Source organism: Somniosus microcephalus, chromosome 10, assembly GCF_052327205.1.
Source record: "Somniosus microcephalus isolate GS21.2 chromosome 10, FLI_Smic_1.0, whole genome shotgun sequence".
In the NCBI taxonomy this organism is placed as follows: Eukaryota; Metazoa; Chordata; class Chondrichthyes; order Squaliformes; family Somniosidae; genus Somniosus; species Somniosus microcephalus.
In genome coordinates, this window is record NC_140996.1 from 185765389 (window position 1) to 185780893 (window position 15505).

A 15505-nucleotide genomic window follows, 5' to 3' on the forward strand; every position below is an offset into this window, starting at 1 on the left:
ACAGAAGGAGTCTCCAGATCAGCCACTTTCTTAATTTTCAGCATTAGTAGTTCTGCATCTCTTGAGTGCAATGTAAAGGGTGATTTGACGTGTATAAGTTGTAGTGCACTCTTATCTTGCTAAGTTTAATGTATTCTAATCCATTGGCTTTCCTAAGCCTCCAGCTTAATTCCAATAAAATAGTGAAGGTTCCAGCAGGCAGTGCATGCAAGTCCATGTTTTTATCTCACCACCCTTGTGACAGTCGACATTTTGAAGAGTTTTCCCCAGGGTTCTGCCCACCCTGCCACCATTGGTTGTTGTTGCTGTCACAAATGCATTCACAGGTCTGATCATGAGTTAAGTCACTGGAGTCTGCTACAGAATGGAATGTGTACAATGAGGTCATTCTTATAAAGAAAGTACTTGCTATCATCGTGATTATAACATATAGGCTGAAGTTGTGACATTATAATCCTGTTAAACCTAAGTCATGTCAGTGAGAGCAGGCAGCTTCAGAATTTTGGTTAGAATTTTCCAATTGATCGTGAATAACAGATTCTATCTAGGTAATTTCAAGGTAATCAAAAATCAGTTATGCATGTGGCTCAGTCACACTACAATGTTCAGAAAATTGCAGAGAAAATTGCTTTTACTTCTCTCTCAAAGTTCTTCTAAGGGTATAAAATAACACTGTCAAAAATGAGTACACCAAAAGGACATGATTAAGCCAATCTTCTTCTGCTTAGGCAGTCCCTTGGAACCGAGGATGACTTGCTTCCACATTAAAAATGAGTTCGCAGGTGACTGATAAGTCCAATGCGGGACCTACAGTCTCTGTCACAGGTGGGGCAGACGGTGGTTGACGGCTTTCCCGGATGCTTCTCCTCCACTTTGTGAGGTCTTGGGCCAGGGATTCCCAGGTGTCGGTGGGGAGGTTACACCTTTTCAAGGAGGCTTTGAGGGTGTCCTTGAAGCATTTCCTCTGCCCACCTGGGGCTCTCTTGCCGTGCCGGAGCTCCAAGTAGAGCGCTTGTTTTGGGAGTCTCGTATCGGGCATGCGGACGATGTGACCCATCCATCGGAGCTGATCGAGCGTGGTCAAAGCTTCAATGCTGGGGATGTTGGCCTGAGCAAGAACACTGACGTTGGTGCGCCTATCCTGCCATGGTCCATGTCTCTGAGGCATACAGCAGGGCGGGTATCACTGCTGCTCTGTAGACCATGACCTTAGTGCCAGGTTTGAGGTCCTGGTCTTCAAACACTCTCTTCCTCAGGCGACCGAAGGCTGCACTGGCACACTGAAGGTGGTGTTGGACTTCGTCGTCGACATCTGCCCTTGTTGACAGTAGGCTCCCAAGGTATGGAAAGTGGTCCACGTTGTCCAAGGCCTTGTCATGGATTTTGATAATCGGGGGGCAGTACTGTGTGGCGGGGGCAGGTTGGTAAAGGACCTTTGTCTTACGGATGTTTAGTGTAAGGCCCATGCTCTCATACGCTTCAATGAATGTGTTGACGATGGTTTGGAGTTCGACCTCCGAGTGAGCGCAGATGCAAGCGTCGTCTGCATACTGTAATTCGATGACAGAGGATGGGACGACCTTGGATCTGGACTGGAGGCGACGGAGGTTGAACAGTTTCCCGTTTGTTCTGTAAATTAGCTCCACTCCAGCGGGGAGCTTACTGAGGGTGAGATGGAGCATTGCAGCAAGGAAGATCAAGAAGAGCGTTGGTGCAATGACACAGCCTTGCTTGACCCCGGTTCGTACGTGAATTGGGTCTGTGGTGGAACCGTTGGTCAGGATCACAGCTTGCATGTTGTCGTGAAGCAGGCAGAGGATGCTGACAAACTTTTGAGGGCAGCCGAATTTGAGGAGGACACTCCATAATCCCTCATGATTGACAGTGTCGAAGGCCTTTGTCAGATCAAAGAAGGCCATGTACAGCGGTTGGCGCTGTTCCCTGCATTTCTCTTGTAATTGACGTGCAGTGAAGATCATGTCCATTGTGCCCCTTAGTGGGCGGAATCCGCATTGCGACTCTGGGAGGAACTCTTCGGCCACTGGGAGAAGGCGATTGAGGAGGATTCTTGCGATGACTTTCCCTGTGGCAGACAGCAGGGAAACTCCTCTGTAATTACCGCAATCGAATTAAGCCAATACATTGTCTGAAACTCCAGGAGTACTTCTTGTCAATTCAAAATATACCTCTCATTTTATAAATTGCATACCATTATTGCTGAAAGTCATTAGCAGTGCTGTAGAAGAAATGTCATCTACTGTAAGAATCATAAGCAACCATTGAACGTTGACTGTTCAAGGACTTAACTGCCCCAAAATTCCCAAATTTAATTATAATATCCACTTAAGTTGCTATTGGTCCCTGACCCAATAAGTCATAGTTACTATATTGAGGATTCTGATTTTGTACTTTTCTTTTATAGTCTCTCTATTTGTTACATTTATTGTAATATACATGCAGTAGTAATGATTGCTTTTAGTAGTTGAAGGAATATTGTGCATAATGATGTACTTTTTTCAGATTTTGCACCTCGTTTCAACACCCAAGTGGTCAAGTACATAATAAGCTAGAATTAGGGTAGGTGACTCATTTTAACAAAGGGTTCGCATAGCTGAGCAATATATATCAAGTTCATTCCCACCCTGTGCTGTGTTAAAGGGAATGTTTTAGATAAATTAATCCTCAGTTTCATTATTCCAAATGGTTTTACTAGTGATTCATTAAATTGGACATTTTGCACTACTGAAATCATTATAACTTACAAATCTGTGTTGGAGCAAAGATCGATGCATGCATATAGATATGACTCAAACCAGCGACTAAATCGGGAATTCATTTGTCTCAGTAACTTGTCTTCTGAAACTATAGGTGATGTAGGTAATGTCTCGGCAGTGTGCTTTGGGACTAGGTAGTTATCATGGCCGATAAAACTCAGTGTGGGAAGTTTTGCCAGCCAAACTGATCTGCAGATGTGAAGTACAAATTTAATTGTGTTTGTCAAATGCTGTTCCTGTGACAGTTATCTTGTGTGCACAGATGGGTAGATTTTGACATGGTTGGCCGCCCATTCCAGTGGCGAGGTGACCCCTGTGATTTTGAGGCTATAGCCTCATTTAAATTCACCAAACGAGCTGCGGGGCGCCAATCGGGCATCCCGATGCAGCTTGCCAGTTTGAACACTGGAAATTGGGCTGGATCTACCACTAGCAAGGTAAGTTGCGGGGTGGGGGAGGTTGCAATCATGAAGGGTGGGCATCTCAGGGCAGCAGCAGCACAAATTGGCCCAGTAATTCCGGGCACAACGCGTGAGTAAGGACGGGGTACTCACGCGTGTGCCTGGAGGAATTGCCGGTTTTCAGCATGCACAGTGCATGCGCTGAAAACCGGCATTTCCTGTCCTCTAACCCAAGGGGTTAAGAGGCTGAACGCGTGCGCGGTATCGGGCAGCGCGTGCGACTTGGATTTCCTTTATTTTTAGAGAGTTGCGCGTGTGTAAAGGCCTCCAGTATTTACGCATTGAAAAACCACACGTAAGTACTTAGTTTTACAGGTAAGTGGTCACAGACACAGAATCACAGAAACCCCACAGTGCAGATAGAGGCCATTTCGGCCCATCGAGCCTGCACCGACACATATCCCACCCGATCCCCGTAACCCCTACACCAACACATATCCCACCCTATCCCCGTAACCCCACGTATTTAATCCCCCTAACACTAAGGGTCAATTTATCATAGCCAATCATCCTAACCCGCACATCTTTGGACTGTGGGAGGAAACCGGAGCACCCGGAGAAAACCCACGCAAACACGGGGAGAATGTGCAAACTCCACACAGACAGTCACCCGAGGCCGGATTCGAACCCGGGTCCCCGGCGCTGGGAGGCAACAGTGCTAACCATTATGCCACCGTGCTATTATACAATTGAGACATTTTTTTTCCCCAGGTTTGTTATTTTTAAAGAATTTACAGTAAGGTAAGTTTAGTTTTAGCCCCGATTTTTTATAAATTTTTTTTTTTCAAATTTTAAAATTATTGTTTAAAATAGTTTTTCAGAGTTCTTTATGGTTCATTTAAGTAGTGCAATGTTTTTTTTAATTTTCTTTCAGGTTTAAGTAGTGGTTTGGGGCCAGGAGTCATAGAGTCATAGAGTCATAGGCCTAGAAATTGAGTTGGCGCCGCGCCAGGGCTTTAGCGCCGGAAATTTAGCGCCGGCGCTAAGTCCCCCTGCGCGCGCCAAAAATTCAGTAGCGCCGCGCCCAGACGGCTGCCGGCGCTACTGGCGGGCGTGAGCACCTCCCAATGGGCGCTGACTGCCGCATTGCGGCGCTAATCCGGCGCTGCGGGACCCGATGCGGTGCGGCAGGCTGGGGAAGTGCAGGCCTCCTCCTTCAGTTAAGGAGGAGCTGCCTGCACCCGCCCGCTGTCCGTTCAAATATTGAAAAAAATGAGCCCGGCACCTCGGACAAGTGCCGGGCTTGCAGGCCAGACGCATCTGTTCCGCGGGGGGGGGAGGTGGAGGAGTCCGGGGAGGGAGGTGCGGGCAGGCGGCCGGCGGGAAAGCGGCCGGCCGCCGCGCGACCTTAATGCGCCGGCGCTAACTCGGGGAAGACTCGGTTGAAAAAATCTTAGTTGCGGCTGCCACGGGCGAGGCAGCCGCAACTCAATTTCGGCGCTGGGGCCCGTCACCACGGCAACCGGGACGCTGCGCACACCGATGACGTCATCGGTGCCGGCGCAGCGCAACCGGTGTAACGCCGACGGAAGGGCCCCACTGAATTTTCAAACTGGCCATAACTGCGGCGCTAGGCCCTCCAGCGCCCCAAATGGGGCGCTAAGCCTACTGAATTTTCAGCCCATAGAGTTTTTACAGCACAGAAAGAGGCCCTTCGGCCCATCGTGTCTGCGCCGCCCATCCATCCCTGTCCAGTCTAATCCCATTTTCCAGCATTTGGTCCATAGCCTTGTATGCAATGGCATTTCAAGTGCTCATCCAAATGCTTCTTGAATGTTGTGAGGGTTCCTGCCTCTACCACCCTTTCAGGCATTGAGTTCCACATTCCAACCACCCTCTGGGTGAAAAAGTTCCTCCTCAAATCCCCTCTAAATCTCCTGCCCCTTACCCTGAATCTATGCCCCCTTGTTATTGACCCCCCTACTAAGGGGAAAAGTTCCTCTTTATCTACCCTATCTATGCCCCTCATCATTTTGTACACCTCAATCAGGTCCCCCCTCAGCCTTCTCTGCTCCAAGGAAAACAACCCCAGCCTGTCCAGCCTCTCTTCATAGCTGAGGCGCTCCATCCCAGGTAACATCCTGGTGAATCTTCTCTGCACCCTCTCCAAAGCAATCACATCCTTCCTATAGTGAGGCGACCAGAACTGCACACAGTACTCCAGCTGTGGCCTCACCAGCGTTTTGTACAGCTCCATCATAACCTTCCTGCTCTTATATTCTATGCCTCGGCTAATGAAGGCAAGTATCCCATATGCCTTTTTAACCACCTTATCTACCTGCTCCGCTGCCTTCAGGGATCTATGTACATGTACACCAAGGTCCCTCTGACCCTCTGTACTTCCTAGGGTCCTACCACTCATTGTGTATTCCCTTGCCTTATTTGTCCGTCCAAAATGCATCACCTCGCACTTTTCAGGGTTAAATTCCATTAGCCACTTTTCCGCCCATCTGACCAACCTGTTTATATCATCCTGTAGCCGGAGGCTTTCCTCCTCGCAATTTACCACCCCACCAATTTTCGTGTCATCTGCGAACTTACTGATCATACCTTTTACATTCTCATCCAAATCATTTATGTAGATCACGAACAACAAGGGACCCAGCACCGATCCCTGAGGTACCCCACTGGACACAGGCTTCCAGTCACAAAAGCAACCTTCAACCATCACCCTCTGCCTCCTGCCACTCAGCCAGTTTAGGATCCAACGCGCCAAGGCACCCTGGATCCCATGGGCTCTTACCTTCTTAACCAGTCTCCTATGCGGGACTTTGTCAAAAGCTTTACTGAAGTCCATGTAAACCACATCCACAGCATTTCCCTCATCCACCCCACTAGTCACCCCCTCGAAAAATTCGATCAGATTTGTCAGACATGATTTACCCTTGACAAAGCCATGCTGACTATCCCCGATTAATCCTTGCCTCTCCAAGTGGAGATTAATTTTGTCCCTCAGAATTTTTTCCAATAATTTCCCCACCACAGATGTTAGACTCACTGGCCTGTAATTCCCTGGTTTATCCCTGCTACCCTTCTTGAATAATGGTACTATGTTAGCTGTTCTCCAGTCCTCTGGTACATCCCCTGTGGCCAGAGAGGTTCTGAAAATTAGTGTCAGAGCCCCTGCAATCTCCTCCTTTGCCTCCCACAGCAGCCTGGGATACATCTCGTCCGGGCCTGGGGATTTATCCACTTTTTGGCCTGCTAAAACCGCTAGCACCTCCTCCCTCTCGATGCTAATATGTTCAAGTATGTCACAGTCCCCTTGCCCGATTTCTATGTCTGCATCGTCTTTCTCCATAGTGAACACAGATGCAAAAAATTCATTTAAAACCCCACCTACATCCTCTGGCTCTACAAGTTTTCATGAGTTTGACAGCTCTTACTGTCAAACTCATGAATGAACTTTTGCAACCTCCCATTGGTTGCCCTGTGCTCACGTGATCCCAGCCAGCTCATCGCACTAAGTATGCCGCTGGGTCACGCACGCATAGCGCGGCAGGACCTCAAGCGGGCCAGTGAGAGGAAATGCAATGCGGGCCAGAATTAAAATATCAGCGCGCCGGGTAAGTGAACATCGGGGGCTTGCACGCGCGGCAAGCTCCCGATCCTAATTTCAGGGCCATTATTTTTGTGGGCCTTGGAGAAGCACTTTAGAGGGCCTCTTCTCTTCCATCACCCATGGAACTGATCAGAGCTTGCTGCATTAGTAACTACAAGAGATAAGTCATTTTTATGGCAGGATGGTCATGCCTTCAAAATGAATTCTTCCATAAATACAGAAAAATGCATTGCATTAAAATGGATGATAGAAATATGCAGTCATTGGCATATTAAGTGTGATATTTAGACAATACTTAAGAACATTCATTGTTTATGAAATCTTTTTAGTGTTTATCATGTACTTGCATTTACCTTGGAAAATAAATGACATTTTTCTTGTGTTTTGACAGTCTTTCACCTTGATAAATTATAAAAACTGTGAATACTGGAAAATGGGGCATTTTCCACTTCTGTCTCTCAAGAACAGTATAAAAGTAGTTCCACGCCAGGTGTAGCACAGCTAGATGCAGAGTAAAGCTCTCATTACTCTATTCCAGTAGCATGACATAACATCAATATTGGAGCACCTCCTACCGCACCACAGCAACATTTCCATTTCTCACATTATTAGCTCCGTTGCCTTTTTTATGTTGCAACTGGTGTGAAACTGAAGCACTGAGATTAGTTCCTTCATCGTCGCTGGGTCAAAATCCTGGAACTTTCCACCCCCCTCCCCTCCCTAACAGCACTGTGGGAGTACCTTCACCACACGGACTGCAGCAGCTCAAGAAGATGGCTCACCACCACCTTCTCAAGGGCAACTAGGGATGGGCAATAAGTGCTGGCCTTGCCAGCGATGCCCACATCCCATGAACAAATTTTAAAAAAAGTCTCTGGCTGGTTTCACACCTGAAGCATACTGTTAGACTGACACTGGTTCTAGTCCAGTTCTTTTCACTTATCTTGAATGCTGTGACATGGACATTGTGTTGCAGTGCCTCAAGATGTACAGTCTAACTGCACTATTACACTAATGGTTCTTTACAGCCAGTAGGGAAGCAGAGACTTTCATCAGTATGAGTTGCTTTGGAACATGGATCACAGATGGAAGGATAGGGTTCTAACCTCATAGGAACAGGAGTTGGCCATTCAACCCCTTGAGCCTGTTTCACCATTCAGTTAGACCATGGCTGATCTGTATCTTAACTCCATTTACCCACCTTAGTTCCATAACCCTTAATACCCTTGCCTAACAAAAATCTATCACTTAATTTTGAAATTTGCAATTGACCTATCCTCAACAGCTTTTTTGGGAGAGACTTCCATATTTTCACTAACATTTGTGTGAAGAAGTGCTTCCTGACACCCCTGAATGGCCTAGCCTCAAGGTTATGCCCCCTTGTTCTGGATTCCCTCACCAGAGGAAATAGTTTCTCTCTCTATCTAACCTATCAATTCCTTTAATTATCTTAAACACCTCAATTAGATCACACCTTAAATATATTCAGGCCTAGAAATTCAGTATCGCCACATTTGGGGCGCTACAGTCGAGCGTGCGCTAAATTTAGCACCTGGTGCAACTTAGTGCCACCTTCAGCGAAATTGAGTTGCATCGCCCCAAGAGGTTGTTGCTGCGCTAAAGCAGGTGGTGCACGACTATCCTAAGGCGCTAAGCCGGCGAGCCGAGGCGCTACCACCGAGGGCGGGCGCAGCGCAGGTGCGGCGAGTTATCGATTGCAGGCAGACACGCTGGCGCCGGTCACCTTTTAAAGGGGGAGGGCCGATTTGGCTTGCAGCCACACCCTGCACATTGGAGCCCTGATTCTAGGCCTGGACAGACCTGCTGCGACATCGTTAGGCCTACGACCATGGAGAGGGCCAGGGAGCGAGCGCAGCGCTTCAGTGAGGGGGCCCTGAAGGTTCTGGTTGGCGCAGTGGAGCGCAGGCGACCTATCCTCTTTCCTGACAGTGGCAGCAGGCCGCTGCCCAACGAATATAGAAAAGCTTGGAGGGAGGTGGCACACAGAGTGACCTTCAGCAGCATGGTACCCAGGACCCCAACGCAATGCAGGAAGAAGTTCAACGACCTCACTCGGGTTGTCAGGGTGAGTACCCTTTCCAGTATCCTCTTCATCCCTGCATGTGCACCTCACTTTATGGCCAAAGGGTCCTGAAAGCCCCAATGCCCAGCCCTCATCCAACACCTATGGGCCTCTCATGAAACTCACATGCACATTCACCACTTTACACACTGTAAGGGCTAATCGACCATGGGAGGCAGTGCAGCCAAGATCAGGGCTTGACACTGTCAGGGCTATTCGACCATGGGAGGCAGTGCAGCCAAGATCAGGGATTCACACTGTCAGGGCTATTCGACCATGGGAGGCAGTGCAGCCAAGATCAGGGCTTGACACTGTCGGGGCTATTCGACCATGGGAGGCAGTGCAGCCAAGATCAGGGCTTGACACTGTCAGGGCTATTCGACCATGGGAGGCAGTGCAGCCAAGATCAGGGCTTCACATTGTCAGGGCTATTTGACCATGGGAGGCAGTGCAGCCAAGATCAGGGCTTCACACTGTCAGGGCTATTCCACCATGGGAGGCAGTGCAGGCAAGATCAGGGCTTCACACTGTACTCAGAGCCTGTCCTTTCTCTTGCAGGGCAAGCTGGCCCACAATAGGAGGCAGCAGCAATGGACCGGGGGAGGCCGTCCTGAACTTAAAGACCTCGGCGATCTGGAGCAGCGCGTGGAACGGATTATGTCAGGCCGGCTGATTGGCCCCATCACCACTGGAGATGCCGACCCCATTCTGGACAGCAATGGTAAGGTCATCACCTTTTTGACCTCTTTCCGCTTGTGCCTCACACCAGCATCCTTTGCCTCTATCGAACCAATACAGTGCATTGCAGCACTCATGCCTCCCTCGCTGCCGCCCTGTCCTCACGCTAAAGCAACTCTTGTACCTCCCTGCTTTCAGATGCTGATTCGCCAGGTGAGGAGGCGGGCCCTCAAGCTGCCACTGTGAGTGAATTGGAAGGCGAGGAGGAGGAAGAGGAAGCCGGAACATCAGTGCCACCCTCAGCCGAGGCAGCCCATGGCCATGATGGGGACACGTCTTCCCTGGAGGGGAGCAGGGGGGAAGGGTCTGAGGAGGGCGAAGCTCCGGGGCCCAGCGGGCTGCAGCAACATGGGGGGGGGGTAGGGAAGCTCGGCGGCCTTCTCCCCGGAGGGAGAGTGTGGCCTCTAGCCCTGCTACAGTGAGCGCAGAAGAGGTGCGGCTCCTTGCTGAAATGGGCGCCCAGGCGGCGCGCAGGCACACTGAGCTCATGGCTGCAGTGGCAAGGATGCCTGACTCCATAGAGTCACTGGCAAGGAGTGTACAGGAATTCGGGGCAGCACAGGCAAGGAGTCTGCAGGACTTTGGGGCAGCACAGGTAAGGGAGTCAGCAGGACGTCGGTGCAGCACAGGCAAGGAGTCTGCAGGACTTCGGTGCAGCACAGGCAAGGAGTCTGCAGGACTTTGTGCAGCACATGCGGCTTCCAGCCAAGTGCTTAGTCGTGCCATGCAGTCACTGGCTGCTCTGATGCAGACACAGATCAGGGCCACACGAGCACTAACTGCTGCCACCCTCACTGGATCGGGCAGGATTCGCTGGGGTCCTCGCCGCGCCACAGCAGGCCAGCAGTCTGTGCTTCAGCAGATTGCTGCATGTGCTTCAGTGCTGCCCCGTGCGACTGCCAGTGTCTCATCCGACCAGGGAGTGCCTGTGCTCTGTCAGGTTGGCAGCACTCCTGCTGCCAACATTGTCACTCCTCCACTGCAGCTGCCACCACCCGTAGGACAGACTGCTGCCGCCCAAGCAGAGTTGGAGCAGTCAGCAGCTGCGCCCTCCAGGCCCAGAGCTGGTCCAGGCCGTCCCCAAGGGCATCTGCTGACTCACTATCTGACCCTCAACAGCCTTCCCCCAGCCTTGCTGCAGCCATTGGGGTCCCATTGCGGAGGAGCTGCAGGGCGGGAAGGGGCCAATCTCGCAAGCGAGGCAGATCACCCTCGCAGGCCAAAAAGTAGGAGGTGAGGCAAAATGCTGTGTTTTTTTTTGTGAAGGCCGAGGATCATGGTCATTTTTGTTTAACTCTTTTGTTCATTGTCTCCAGGTTGTGAGAGCCAGTTATGTGTCTGACTGTTTTTTGGGGGTTTCTCTGTATTTGTTTGTCATGCGGGAAGGGCACAGAGTTTGTTAAATAAATAATTGTCTTTATTCAGATTGTGCATGTTTGCACTTTGAACTATTTGTTGCCTTGACCGGCTCAGGGTTTGCGGAGCGGGTCCATTCATGTTCTTTCAATGGCACAAGCCATTCCCTGAGAGGGGGCCTAGAACCGACTTGCAATAAGCCGCTGACGGATGGCCCTTGTACTTTATGCCTCCCTCCCATCTTGGTGCTCCTCCTCCTCCTCCTCCTCTGGTGGTCCTCCAATGTCTGCTGGCAGTGGCTGAGTCCTGAGGATAGTCAGGTTGTGCAGCATGCAGCACACTACAACGAAATGGGAGACTCGCTCAGGCGAGTACTGAAGGGCTCCCCCGGAATGGTCCAGACAGCAGAACCGTTGCTTTAGCGCGCCGATTGTGTGCTCAATTATGTTCCTGGTCGCTTGATGGCTGTCATTGTATCGCTCTTCAGCAGGGGTGCTGGGCGCACGGAGCGGGGTCATCAGCCAGGTGCACAAAGGATAGCCCTTGTCCCCGAGAAGCCAGCCTCCTGGGTGAGCCGGGGCTTCAAAAATGTCTGCCACAGAAATCTGGCGCAGGATGAAGGCGTCGTGGCTGCTGCCTGGAAAGCGGGCATTGACAGCTAGTATCAGCTGCCTGTGGTCACACACTAACTGCACGTTCAACAAATGAAACCCCTTCCGGTTGCGGTAATCCTCGGCATTCTCTAGATGCACCCGCAAAGCCACATGCGTGCAGTCAACGGCGCCCTGGACCATGGGGAAGCCCGCTATTCTTGCAAATCCGATTGCACGCTCCTGCTGCTTGTCCAGGGTCATGGGGTAGGAAATGTACTGACGTCTCCTTTTGAAGAGGGCATTCGTGACCTGGCAGATGCAGCAATGCACCGCAAACTGGGAGACATTGGCAATGTCCCCAGTAGCGGATTGGAAGGAGCCGGTGGCATAGAAGTTGAGAGCCACTGTCACCTTCACTGCCACCGACAGAGACGTCCTGCTCCTCAGCTGAGACTGCAGATCTCTCTGAAGCAGGTGGCAGATCTCAGTGACCACCTCCCTTCTGAATCAAAGCCTCCGAATGCACTGCTCTTCAGACATGTTGAGGTAGGAGAAGTGCTGGCGGTATACCCTGGGAGGGTAAGGCCGTCTGTGCCGACGCCTGTTGGCCCTCCTCCATCTGGCCATGATTGGTACTCTCCCTCGGCGTCTCTGAGCCCTCTCAATGCAATGGAGAAACCCAACGTTTCCACCCATTGCAGCAGCCATTATATGTGGCCACTCAAGGCTATGCACTGAAAAATCAATCCCATTGCAAAGCTCTGGGCTGAAGCCAGAAGTACCTGTGCGAGCGCTGAGTCAAAGCAGAAAGCTCTCTCCCTTTGTCTCTCTGCAAATCTCTCTCTCTCTCACACAGAAGGAGTGGTCCAAAATGGCTACCACAAAGAATGCAGGAAGAGCCCCCTTTAAATAGTGCCCCCCCCAGCCCCACAGCGACTGGGAACCATTCCACTCAACCAGTCGCTGGGAGCACCAGGTGGAAAGAAGGGGGGCGCCACTGAAGTTCCGGTTCGGGGCGCACCAAGGGCGTTGCACCATGAAATGACGTCAGGATCTGCGCGCGCAGCTGAGCGGGCGTTGCGGTTTTGCGCCGCCACTAAATGTTCACTCAAGTTCGCGAGAGGCGCAGATCGCGCCGCGCCCGGGCGCTAGCCGCGCCCGGGCGCTAGCCGCTTCGCGCCCCACTTATCGCCCTCTTAAGGCGCTAGTGGCTGGCGCTACCAACTGAATTTCTCGGCCTTATAGTTCAGAATAAATTAGAAACAAAACTGATCAAATTACAATTTTACTATAGACGCCTGTATTTTTAAAAATATTGACCATTTTTCTTTTAAGAAGTTGAGAAGTGCAAAACTGGAGATTTTTTTTTTAAAAGGATGGTACGTATATTTTTGGGGATTTTCTTCCAAATCTGTTAATGTGGGCTTCTCCAATTGCTCAGTAAAGTGATGCAGAGCAAAGTGTGATACTGAGCCTCATTCATGAATTTACGTTTGCTGAACTAACTGATCTCAGCTGGGGCAATATTAGGGTACTGCCATTTTCCTTGGAATCCTCAGGGCAGAGAGAAAAGAAAAAAACAGGCAGTGCTCCTGCTCGTAACTGCTATTCTGTAACCGAAATAGAAAAATGTGTTTGTGTGTGTTGAAGCCTGTGAGGAGAGTATCTGGCTTGACTGTGATGACTACTGTAAATGAATAGTCTCATACTTGCTATCTAGGCTCACACATGAACCCCAGCAACCCTCAAGTGAGGAGAACAGAAACTGGGAGAAAATTGAAAAAAGAAAAGAAAATGTTTAAATCATTTTGTGTTTTCAAGTGGATTTGTATCAATTTAAAGAGTTGACACTTATCAAACAGTTAGTTCCTTTTAGTATCGGCTTGTGATCTTTGCATTTTGAGATCTTGGCTGGCTTATTCATTTGCTGAAATGCTATTCATATTTCAATCATTTGTAACTCGCTCTTGAAAGTGAGAGAATTTTCACGAGTGGCTCTTTAAGTAAAAACAATTTGTGTTTTATTCTCTCTCTTTTTCCTTTTTAGAACTTGTAATGACAGAAATTATCTCTCAGAATCCTGGTTGCGCAATTGGATTTTTCCCATGTGGCAATCTCTCAGTATGTATACCACAGTCATCGCATTGCAATAAAATTAAAGACTGTGAAAATGGAGCTGATGAGGAGGATTGTGGTAATGTACTTTTTATCATCTGAAATGGAGTAATATGTCAGACTGTCATTTATATTGCATATAATTCTGGTTTGAGAAGATGCATTGTTGGAACAATTATTATAATCTGACATGTTGTTACATGTTTTTTTAATTAGATCTGCTTATTCAGTGGAAATTGCCAATGCTGCGAAGTTGCATGGTTATGAAATTGTGACTACAAAGTAGTAGATTTACCCAGCATAGGATAAATATGGTACTTTTTTGTCCCGTCCCCCCATGAATTTGAATAGATGCAGAACATTTTGTGAAGTCAGCATTAGTGAGTTATCTTTAACTATTATGCCCCTTCATTTTTTAAAACAGGATTTCTGAACATAGTTTTGTCCACACACTCTATTTCATAACATTAATTACATTAATATTAAATAGCTTTAAAATCTTGTCCATTATCTCCAGCATTTTAGACTGATTTTCAATTGTTATTGGAAAATAAGCTTCTACTGGGGCTCAGAATTGATTCCAGAGGGAATGGTAACTGCCATGCTACATCACCAGAGGTGATTCCCTGCGCAGCATTGTTAACTTAAAAAATATATATTTTGCAGTCAACAAATGTTATTTGACCAATGTATGCTAGTAAAAATTATTTTCAGAAATGGAGGTGAAATACACATGGGGGGAGGGGGAACAATTAAACGTAGTTTACTATATTATAGGTCATGTATTGGTGTATTTTAGATTGCACATCTGCACTGAAAGATTTTTGAAGTCTTCCAATGTACCCCTACACAATGGCCCAGAAATTCCAGAACGGGGCTTGCAGCGCGTGCAAGCCCCGTATTTACACTTACCCCGCGCTACTGCCGATCAGCTCCAGGGACGCCTGGAATTGGTGTTTCCAGAAGAAGAATCCCGGGCAGCGTATGACGTCACGCCGCCCAGGAGTGCAGCCAGCGCGAAGTCAGGAGCGTGCAGTACAAGTGAGACACGCCCCTTGAGGTCTCAGTTTCACTGGACATGCCCCCAATGTTTCTGTCAAGCTGCTAACCATTTTTACATGCAAAGCAGCAGTTTAAATAGGTTTTTGGAAGTTTTTTGAAGATTTTGGTAACTTTCATAAACTTTTTAAAATGTTTACATTATTTTGAGTAATCTGAAGTAGTTTTAAAGAGAATTAAAGCAATTTAAAGACTTTTAAAAGCCCTAAAAGAATTTTTTTAATTCCATTTATTTATTTAGCAATGTCGTCGTCATACGTGTCTTCACACTGTTCCCTTTGGGGAACTGTATGAAGTGGTGGAAGGATTTATGGCCATGATTAACGCTCATTCCGTGACCGTAACCATCTTTGAACCAGCCATTAGGGCGGTTAGTCCTATGGCGGGAGGGTTTTACGGGCTCCCACAAGCTATACAAGGAGGGGGGGCCACCCACACCCACGGACGCAAATATCCCACTGGATGTCAACCCAGAATTTAGAGCCGGAGCTCCGACTCCACTTGCCGGGACTGTCTGGAACGGGGTTCGAAACCCTACCCTGATCTGGCCCAGCGGCGGGGATCCTACCGCTATGACAAAGGCCCAATCCAATTAGCAACGTGAAATGGCAGCATAGGGCTCCAGTCACGGGGAGGGAAAAGGCGCAGGAAACGTATGGGTGTCACCTTTTGTGCGGAGTGGGCCTTTTGCATAGCAGTAAGCATCCCCGCCGCTGGGCCAGAAGGAGTAGGGTTTTGAACCCCACTCCAGACAGTCCCAGCAA

The 15505-nt window shown here is 49.0% G+C and overlaps 1 protein-coding gene across 1 annotated transcript in view; it reads left to right on the forward strand.

The window, feature by feature from the left end:
• Positions 1-3052: 3052 nt before the first annotated feature.
• Positions 3053-15505, forward strand: part of LOC147111927 (relaxin receptor 1-like) — a 220318-nt gene continuing 207865 nt past the window's right edge. The window contains exons 1-3 of the mRNA XM_085998301.1: positions 3053-3211; positions 7189-7264; positions 13615-13761. Of these exons, the coding sequence (XP_085854427.1) occupies positions 3053-3211; positions 7189-7264; positions 13615-13761 (382 nt within the window). The remainder of the gene's footprint in view (positions 3212-7188; positions 7265-13614; positions 13762-15505) is intronic.